The sequence below is a fragment of the Geospiza fortis genome, unplaced genomic scaffold (assembly GCF_000277835.1).
Source record: "Geospiza fortis unplaced genomic scaffold, GeoFor_1.0 scaffold118, whole genome shotgun sequence".
In the NCBI taxonomy this organism is placed as follows: domain Eukaryota; kingdom Metazoa; phylum Chordata; class Aves; order Passeriformes; family Thraupidae; genus Geospiza; species Geospiza fortis.
Window position 1 is genome coordinate 191,105 of NW_005054380.1, and position 9,633 is coordinate 200,737.

The 9,633-nt window shown below is 43.4% G+C and overlaps 1 protein-coding gene across 1 annotated transcript in view; it reads right to left on the minus strand.

Annotated features, from left to right (window-relative positions):
- The window catches only part of PCCB (propionyl-CoA carboxylase subunit beta), a 21,694-nt gene that overhangs the window by 11,362 nt on the left and 699 nt on the right, over positions 1 to 9,633 (minus strand). The window contains exons 2-8 of the mRNA XM_005425033.2: positions 7,920 to 8,039; positions 5,597 to 5,665; positions 4,628 to 4,684; positions 2,443 to 2,556; positions 1,370 to 1,480; positions 954 to 1,062; positions 1 to 56 (exon numbers count right to left, since the gene is read on the minus strand). The exon at positions 1 to 56 is cut by the window's left edge and continues 68 nt beyond it. Of these exons, the coding sequence (XP_005425090.2) occupies positions 1 to 56; positions 954 to 1,062; positions 1,370 to 1,480; positions 2,443 to 2,556; positions 4,628 to 4,684; positions 5,597 to 5,665; positions 7,920 to 8,039 (636 nt within the window). The remainder of the gene's footprint in view (positions 57 to 953; positions 1,063 to 1,369; positions 1,481 to 2,442; positions 2,557 to 4,627; positions 4,685 to 5,596; positions 5,666 to 7,919; positions 8,040 to 9,633) is intronic.

The following is a 9,633-nucleotide window of genomic DNA, read 5'->3' on the forward strand; positions in this document are numbered from 1 at the left end:
CTCCCGTAGGGTCAGCAGAGCATCGATGTCATTCTCAAAGGCTCTGTGTGCAACTCCTGCACAGACACAGCACAGCAGTATGGAAATCACTGTACAAGCTTTCCTTTCCAAACAGATACCAATAAAGACAGAAACAAGCAACAACAGGACTCCTCAAACTTGAGCTGTTAACAATCAAGAGTCTTAAGCCACCAAATCTGACCAGCTAAAATATCTAGAAAACATGTGCTGTGTCAAACTTCTCCAGAACAGGTCTGCATAGTTGCCCTCATATTTAAAATAATGTGAAGTGGTTTATCAGCTGGCACAGCCCTACCTGGATTCCAGCCTTCTGGAATTCTGATCAGGTTACTGGGCTGCACCCAAGTGTTGGACTACAAGTGCTTTTTATAAAAGGGCTGGATCTGGGCAGCATCTGTGTGTGTGGTTTTGGGTCATCATCAGCTCAGTTCACACGGAATTTGAGATCCTACAGTCATTTGAGTCTTGAGAAGATTCATGACACACAGACATTTTTGCAGAGGGGAAAAGAGGGAAGAAGTGCTTCAGCTCACACTGCCACTTGGTTTGTAGTTAAGCAGTTCAATCAATCACATTAGTGAGCAAACAAGGGACTGCTGAGAATCTTTCAACCCATGCAAATGTCTGGACAACAAACAAAAAAAAACCCCACCCCAGGCTGACTTCACTAAGCCCTACTCCCTGACAGTATTCCCACTTCTAGCATCTTTTGTGGGTTTGCTACTTTCTCTTCCAAATCCCAGAACTCTCCCTTCTTTGTGTTCTGTCACTAAACAGGAGCTGCAGGAAAGCAGATGCAGAGTCAGATCCTGTGCTTAGGCAGAGCTTTGTCCCTTAGACTCATCTGGATTGGCCAACGGGCTGTTTAGCCAGAACTACTCTCATTTACTTTGAGCACAAATAGCATGTTCAGTAAAGCCCCCAGCTCTCACCAGACACTGCAGTGTGTGTCTTTGCACCCCCAAGCTGCTCCTGGGTGACTTCTTCATTGGTGACAGACTTCACCACGTCAGGCCCAGTGATGAATAGGTAGGATGTGTCCTGGGGGAAGGGGAAAAGCAGAAACAGTGAACGCTAGTGCCAAGCTGTACAAGCACCTAAGGAACAGCCATAGCCTCTAGAGACTACCCTTAAAATAAGAAGAGGGACAAATTTCTTTAAAAGGCTGCATTGCATTAAAAATCCACTGAAAATGCAATTGTCCACAAGTTATCTGGCAAAGTTTTTCTCAACTTTTCATGCGAAATATAAATCCAAAGCAGGAGATCATCTTGGAAAATAGCCATTCCCATATGGTCGCTGAGTGTGTGATCAATGTCACCAGCAGCAGCTCAGGACAAACCCTTACCTTCACCATGAATGTGAAATCAGTTAAGGCAGGAGAATACACAGCTCCACCAGCACAAGGACCCATGATGAGGGAGATTTGGGGAACGACACCAGAACACAAAACATTTCTCTGGAATAGGAAGAAAACCCCTCATTTACCAAAGAAGTGTGTCTTTAAATCTGTGCCCAGATTCTGCAAGAATTCCCCATCACAAAGAGGACTGTTTTATCTACTGGCAGACAAGTATCTGGAGAGAATCTCTTGATGCAAATTGAACCAAAATGAGTTTCTTATTTCTGTTCCCATACAGCTGATTTCCTATGCCATGCAATGACTGCAAAGGAGATAGCATGAGCCACCTCAACAGATGGTGCCAGGGAAAAACCTGCGCTGAGCCTGCAGTGGCAAGGCGTGGATGTCCCTGACATCTGAATGTGTAGATACACTGTGCTCAGAGGTAGAAGCAAGCTTACTGACCAGGTGAGGGAGGGATCTTTTAAAATCAGGTTTCTGCACTGACTTGAATTTTACACAAAGGTGAATGGTTGCCATCCAGCATGGATGGTGGGTTGTTCAAAAATCCATTCACACTGCTTGGTGCTCAAGTGGGTCACAACGACTTCTGTAACTGTTCCTCCCAGACTGCACCACCCCAAAACCTGGCAGCATCTGACTGACCTGACATCCCACCTGCTTTCCTACTGAAAGGACAGTGTTCTGTGCACGCAATTTGATGCAAAGTATTTTAGCAGCATATAAAAGAATGTCATTTCTGTGAAAAAATGAGCAGCAGTGCGCCTTGGGGAAAAAGTCTAGGACACAAAACTTTCACCAGAGCAATCAACACTGGACATCCCCATTCTCACTACACATTGGATCACAGAGCTTTACAGAGCTCAGCACGACCCTTTTTAAGACATGGGTACATTTGTCCAAAGCCAAGAAGAGAACCAAAGTCTGAGTCTTATTATCCTTTTATCCTTTGGCTGTAACAGAACAATAACCTTAACATCTACTTACAAACACCCACTTGCATGTTGTGCCCACCTTTGAGGATGCCAAACTCCCTGTCCATCCAGCAGCCTACTCACCAAAAATATGTCTGCATAGCCTGCCAAGGACTCCACTCCCTCCTGGATACGGGCTCCTCCAGAGTCATTCAGCCCAATCACGGGGGCTCCAACCATGGCAGCTTGATCCATGATCTAGTGATGAACACAAACTCCTCAGTATTGACCCAGCTAAGCTGAACCCCAAGAAATATCTGCCTTCCCAGCTGGGCATCTCCACACTCAGCACTGGATTTGGATAATGCAGTGTGAGTGACACAGTCACAGGAGAGGGGCTGTGCAGCTGAGGGCTCCCCCTGCTCACAAGGGGCTTCAACTGCACCTCAAACACCCCCTCAGTTATGGCTCATCTACTCCTCAAAGTTTGTTGCAGTGGTGGCTCTGGAATCTCTCTAAGCTGTATATTCTAATGCTTGATTACCCTTTTTAAAACTTCTCTGGGAGGACTAAATTACATCTTTCCTCCAGAAATTTAAACATTACATTTGTCTTGATACACAGCAGTGAGGGAGAGCAATTAGCTATTCTTGGCCTTTACTTTTGGGAACATTCAAGTACCTCAAATCTCTCTTCAGTATTCATATTCCTCTTCATGTTTCTAGGCTAAGCACCATCAATTCAGTCCCACATCCTGTTTTCTAAGGCTCTGATCATTTTGGTTACTTGCCTCAAGATCATACACAATACTATAACACAGCCTTAAGTAGGAGGACTGAATTCCTTACATTCCTTGCACAAAACATTCCTGATTATTGAATTCCACTAAAATGTCTGCCATTTTCATAACACTACAGCACTGGCAAATTATGTTAAGATCTGTTTTAACATCAAGATCTGCTTTAGCTCCTAAATAATTTTTGTAAAACATCAGTTAATCCCCATTTTGAATTTTGAAGTTGCTTTTCCCTGTCCTTTCAATCATTGTAATAAAATTATTTCAGACAATCTTTAAGTTGTTAAGTGATTTACAATCCCAGTCCCATCTTTCAGAGTGCTTGTGGCATCAACCTTGAATTTTATATTGCCTAGAAACACAGAAACTACACTTGGTGCCAGTCAAGTCAGTGGTATCTCAGGAGGCCCAAAACTCCACCCAAACAGGAGCTGGTGGTAACTACTTCTGTACAGTCCTAGAATTCACTAACATGCTCTGCTGTTTTCCAGGGACCTGTATATGGATTTTCTTTCCCAAGGCTCTTCCAAGTTCTTCCTAAAACACTGACAAAGACTGAGCCCCAAAGCAACTGATGTCCCTAGAGCCTTCCAGCTTTGGAGCCCACCAAGAACAGCACCAATCAGGAAGGACCCACATTTTTTCTAGTTCTGTGATCAGACCCTGCTGCTTTAGAAAGAAGAGATCAAAGAAAACCCACCAGAAAGCATCCCATCATTCCAGTGCCATTCCATCCTTCCCCAGTACAGACACCACAAAGCTCCAGTGTGAAATGGTAATTCAAGTCCTTCCTAATATCAAGACCAGGTAAAACTAAATAGTTGTTATCGAGCCCAAAGTCTTCATGTTTTCTACTTTTATACCCACACACTCCTGAGGAGCCTATGGCAAAGAGTAGTTATTTCCACAGCATAAAAAGCCTTTGCCTTTCCACAGCAAAAATCTTGTTTCTGATTCCATGGCAAGAAAATTCAGGAAGATTTCCCAGTTCACACCACTCAACACTCATCCATGAAAGAGTTCTTGTCTCCCCAGTCCTGAGATTCAAAAACCCTTCTCACAAGACAAGCAAACAAACAGGAATAAATAGCCACAAGTGTCTGATAAGAGAAACTCTCAGGGTCAAGGTGACCTCAAAGTTGTAAAACTGTTTATCTTCAGGCTGTTTACTTGTTACATTTGCTTTCTTTTTAAATATTACACACTTTCACAGCACACTGTTTAGAGGAAAAAGTTTCTCTGAATTCATTCCTCTTTTCTCCAGTGGACAATGAGTAGTTAATTTATATTTGTACTTGGCAAGTCTCTCACCCATTGTAGTAGAGTAGAAAACATAACTGAATGTAGCAAAATGTGTATTACCTGGAAAAGCTCACTCACACTCAAAAAGTTTCCAGAGGCACCACTCTCAGGCATGGCACATGTCAGAGCACACTACAGTCAGTCACCAAACATTTTCTCCAAAGTCATTATCACAACAGACTGAAAAAAGAATGCTGACAATTTTTTTGGTTTTCTTCTGTGCCATATTACCTTGCAGATCTTCTGCGCATGAGCTCCAGATAAACTGCCTCCAAATACAGTAAAATCCTGAAAATAAAGCAAATTTTCACATTAGGGGAAGAATAATTTCAGTAAAATGTTGTCAATAATTGCTAGTAAACAACATAATTCTACAGTGCTCTATATTTGGTATGCTACTTCAAAACAACTGACTCCCTCAGTGCAGCCTGCAGATGATCCCAGCTCAATACAAGCATCCTTTACAAGGAGGAAACACAAATCTGGACACACATGACCATTCTAGACTCACGAGTTATGTCCCAAGTCTTACTCCCAAAGAAGCCCCAAAAACTGTGTAGACAGAGACAGCATGGCTATGACTAACATTTGAACCAAAAAGGTTCAGCATCTCAGGAGGCAGCTCAATTTGGAGGGAAAAAGGTCTTTAAATATAAAAATGGAGGGGTGTATCATGAAGGGGCACTCTTAAATTCTACTAATACAAAAACTGCCCCCTACTTGCATTCTAAAATGAAGGTTTGTGTTTGGCTCCTCTCCACATGTTCAGGCCCATGTAACAGTGACTCTCCTTGGAAGGAGCACACATCCAAGACAAAAAAGGCAGAGTATGCCTTGCTCCAAGGTAACACAGCAACAGCCACTTTGGCCATGACAGCAAATGGAACAAAGGCTACTTTGTGGCCCAGAACAAAGCAGCACTTACTAATGATCTGAAAGAAAGCCTTTCACAGTGAGGGACCAAGATAAGGCTCTACCTAAGATGTTTCCTCTGAAATACTTTTAATATATAAAATATATTTAACATAAAAAGTCTATTTTATCTATTTATACGCTATCTATCACAAGCTTTTTTGCTTCTTCTTGTCTGAGGGTGCCCTGTTTCCTCCCACAGGTACATTGCTACATGGCCACGCTGAACTATCATTAACTTATCCTTTGAAATAGGTTCACACTACTTAAAAACAAGTAAAACTTTACCTGACTGAAAACATAAGCTAGTCTGCCATTAATCCTTCCACGGCCAGTCACCACACTGTCACCAGGATACTGCATTAAAAACAGACAAATTCACTGAAAAGAATAGATAGGAAAATCAAAGCAACAATGATGTCTACTAAAATTTCCCCAAACTCCTACTAAGACAAAGCAAAGACTGATTTCCTGGGAGGTCTCATCTTCCATGTCTGCAGTGGGGCTCCACAAAGATTTTCCCCAGCTGTGAAAAGGAAAACTAGAGGTAATTTCACATATTCATTATGTATTAGAGTAAAGATCAGTGAACTTAGCAGCTTCCCTTCAAATTTAGAATATCTGAAATTAAGACAAATCATGCCCTCAGAGATAGGATAGAATGTACCTTTTATCAGGACCAGCTGATGTTTTTGAAAGAATGGACATAGTGCACAAACCTCTGAGGTGTTGATACAGGATGAAAAACAATCCTGGACAGATCCAAAAATATACTTACAGTCACCTCAAATACTTGAACTTGACCTGTCCCATTTTTCACCCTGTAAATAAGGGAAGAACTGGCCAAGAAAATGGAGCCTGTGAGTCTTAACATGTGCTTCATCTATATTGTATCACTTTCTGTAAAAAAAATATATAGAAGTCTTTCAAGACAACAGTAGGAAAGGAACTTTGCTGGGCTGTCAGTAAAAAATGGAATTTCAGGCACTTTCAGTGCTTTTTGTTGTTTGGTATTAAACAAAAAAAAAGTAAGGAAAAAAGGGAAGTGTGTGCTGCAGGGCCCACTCTGAGGAGCACTCATGCCCAGGGGGTCTGCTGTCAGGAAGGTCACACTTGCCTGGTGCCTTTTCTCAGGCTCACACACAGCAATGCTCTCAGCCACTGGCACACAGAACAGCAGCACACTCCTGTACATCAGCCACTGCCACGTGAAGGTGACTCCCAAAAGCCCCAGCAGCCCACAGAGCAGCCTGGATGTGAGCACAAGTCCTACCCTATCCTCAGAAAGTTCCAGGGACTCTGAGAAATTCCATGCTAAACTAATATTCCAGCTCAGTGGCCACAGTTAGGTCATCTGTTGTGAAACTGTACTCTGTAAACACAATGTGCAGCTCACTGAAGGGTGAATTCTGAAGCACAAGGGAAAAATTAACCCTCTTGTCACACTCAGGACTCTGCTGCCCCTCCTATTTTCAGAAATAGCAATTTGTTATCAACAGTGTGAGATGCAGCGTGGAGTAACTCAATGAGAGGCAACTCGGGCAGTTTTTTGAGTTTGCTGGGAACAGAGTAAAAAAAATAGAGGAGGAAAGATGTTTGCTCCGCTATCCTGAGAGGAGAGGAGGTCTAACACAACATCCTTCCCAGCACCAAGTGTCATCAGCCTCCTGTCAGACCCAACAAACAATCCTTCACCTTTGCCATTCCCAGCACCTCTGCTGGAACCCTGCTGTCCCCTCCCTCACCCACAACCTGAAGGACTGAAACCCAGTGAAGTGGTTTAAGAACTGCACAAACAGTGGTTATAGTCACTGTGTGCAGCACAGGGCACACACAGAGAGCTCCTCACCTACACCAACAACCCACAGCAAACAGCCTTTGGCTGCAGGAAGATTCACAGTGAACAGGCACATCAGCACCAGGCACTGACATCCAGCAGCTCACTGGTGTCTTCTACCAAAGCACAGCAGAACACTTTTCCCAGGTAGAACATTATCAGGCATCAACATTATGGTGAGAGACTTTGGGGGGCACAGATTTTCCCTGTGTGTGTGGAACTCCCTGTACCATGTTGGTTTAGGATACGTGGCCACACAGCCAGAAAATGCCTTAGCAAGCAGGGTGCAAATGGCTAACAGAGCACTACAAATGTTGGGACTTCCAAACATCCAGATCAGACTGTAAAGCCCTCAAGGATTTTATGACTGTAGTTTGGCAGGCATAAATATAGATCTGAGTTGCTTCATCCAATAACTCTAAACCTACCTGTAGGGAAGCAGAAATATCTACCTTGAGTTTCTCCTCATATCTGATCTGATTGACAAAATTACACCAACAAAGCTCTGCAGCCTCCTCTACTGTTTAAAATGCAAATCTAAGACAATTCCCAGGAAGGTAGGTGACTTTATAAAAGTTATCAAGTTTAGACAACAGAAAACTCTGTAAGCTGTTAAATGGAAACTGAGGGTAATAAGTTATTACAAAACAAAATTATACATAAAAAGAAAACAAATAGTAAAAATCACATGTAAACAGAAGAGCCCATTTTCAATCAGTGGGCTGGCTGCACAGCAGAGGACACTGAAACAAGAGTTATATGAAATAAAACTACCTTATTCTTACTAGAGTCCATCCCAAAGTCAGCACATCTGTGTTCCACAAACATGTCATATTCATCAAAACTGTCAGGGTCCAACAGTAGCAGAATTCGTTCCCTTGCTGTCAGCTTTCCCTGAAACAGAGCAAGCAACAATTAACTGAGCCATCAGGTGATTCTGGCTGTTTGCTGACCCCCAGCAGATGCAGTTTAGTCAAGCAAAACCTCACCTGATCCGTTACATAGGGTCCATTAAGCAACTGCAGGCCCCCAAAGCTGGAAATAGCCTGTGCAGTGATTATCCTCCTCAAAAACAAACCTAATGCAAGCCAGACTCGGAAAAGAAGGCTGACTGTTGGAGCAGCACTACCACAGGAGAAAGGAAACAATCTCAGAGACTTTTCAAGAGGATATAAATGCATCACAGCTATTTTTGTCTGCACATTTAAATGCTGCTATTAAGGCCTTCTATTCTTAACCAGGGAACCCTTACACAGCTAGACCAGTCGTCCCCGATAGCTCAGGGTTCAATTCACTGCACTCAAATATTATTTGATTGCAGTAAATAAGAGGGAAGAGGAGGTGTGACAGCCTGCAGGGATCTCCTGACAAAATCCTTCTGGTTTTTTTCCTGCTGGACACTGTTACAGGCAAAAGCAGGGTAAAGGTGAAGCGGCCAAGAACAGAATCAATTGACCAGATATACATGTCCCCTGTTCAGTGTTATGTAGTAAAAAATTACTGCAAAGTTCTTTATATCTCAACCTACCAAACAAATCTGTTCTTTCTAACCATGGTAAGCACCTGTCTGCAAACGGTAAGGCACCTGGGTTGTCTCCTTTAGGGGATGACATGACCCTGCATCAACATGAGATTGTAACACAGCTCAGCTCCTACAAAACATCTGACCAGCAGGCCAAAAATCTCATGAAAAACAGGAAATGCAGGAAAGCCTAATGTAAGCCAAAGTTTTAGTTTATATAAAACATAAGCTGTTTGAGGCCCTAGACATGCAGAAGTGCTTGTATATTGGTGTGTTAGTATCCTGAATGTAACTCAGCAAGACTGAACTCTCTTCAGATGCTGTATAACTGGGGAGGGACACTGCTGACAGGCAGAGTGATCACTGAGGGAGCCTTCATGGGAATCACCCTTCCCACCTCCCTGATGCCTACAAACCATCTTGCAGCACATTGAAAAGGTCTCCCAGCAAGTATCAATAAAGACAAACAGGAAACCTCTGCTGTCACCCCCATCAGCACTGCCTACATTCTGAATGACAGAGGCAGAAGACTAAAAACCCACCTGTTGTCATCCCTCTCACCTGTCTTTGTCTTATTTCCACTCTTCTAACTCTTTGCTCTCATCTCAGAGATCAGCTTAAATTTGCAACAGCGGTGTAAAGATGAGCTGTTGCTCAGAAGTGTTAAGCAACCTAGAACTGACCACTGACAGGCAGAAGTTGCAACTTCTGTCTACACTACCTCTCATACATATTGCAGCCAACGTCGGTAACCACTCTGAGGTAAAGGAATTAGAAAGCAATTGTTCTTTTTTCTACCCAGAGTAACAGGCAATGCAGTCTTAAGCGCTGCTTAAAGAAACCTTCCCGCAAAGGGGCGTCTGCAGGTGCCACGCGAAGCCGCGAGTCCCCAGAGCCGAGCAGAGCCCGCCGTGCACGGCCTGCCACCCCCGGCCAGCGTGCGCCCGGCGGCAGCGGGGCAGCGCT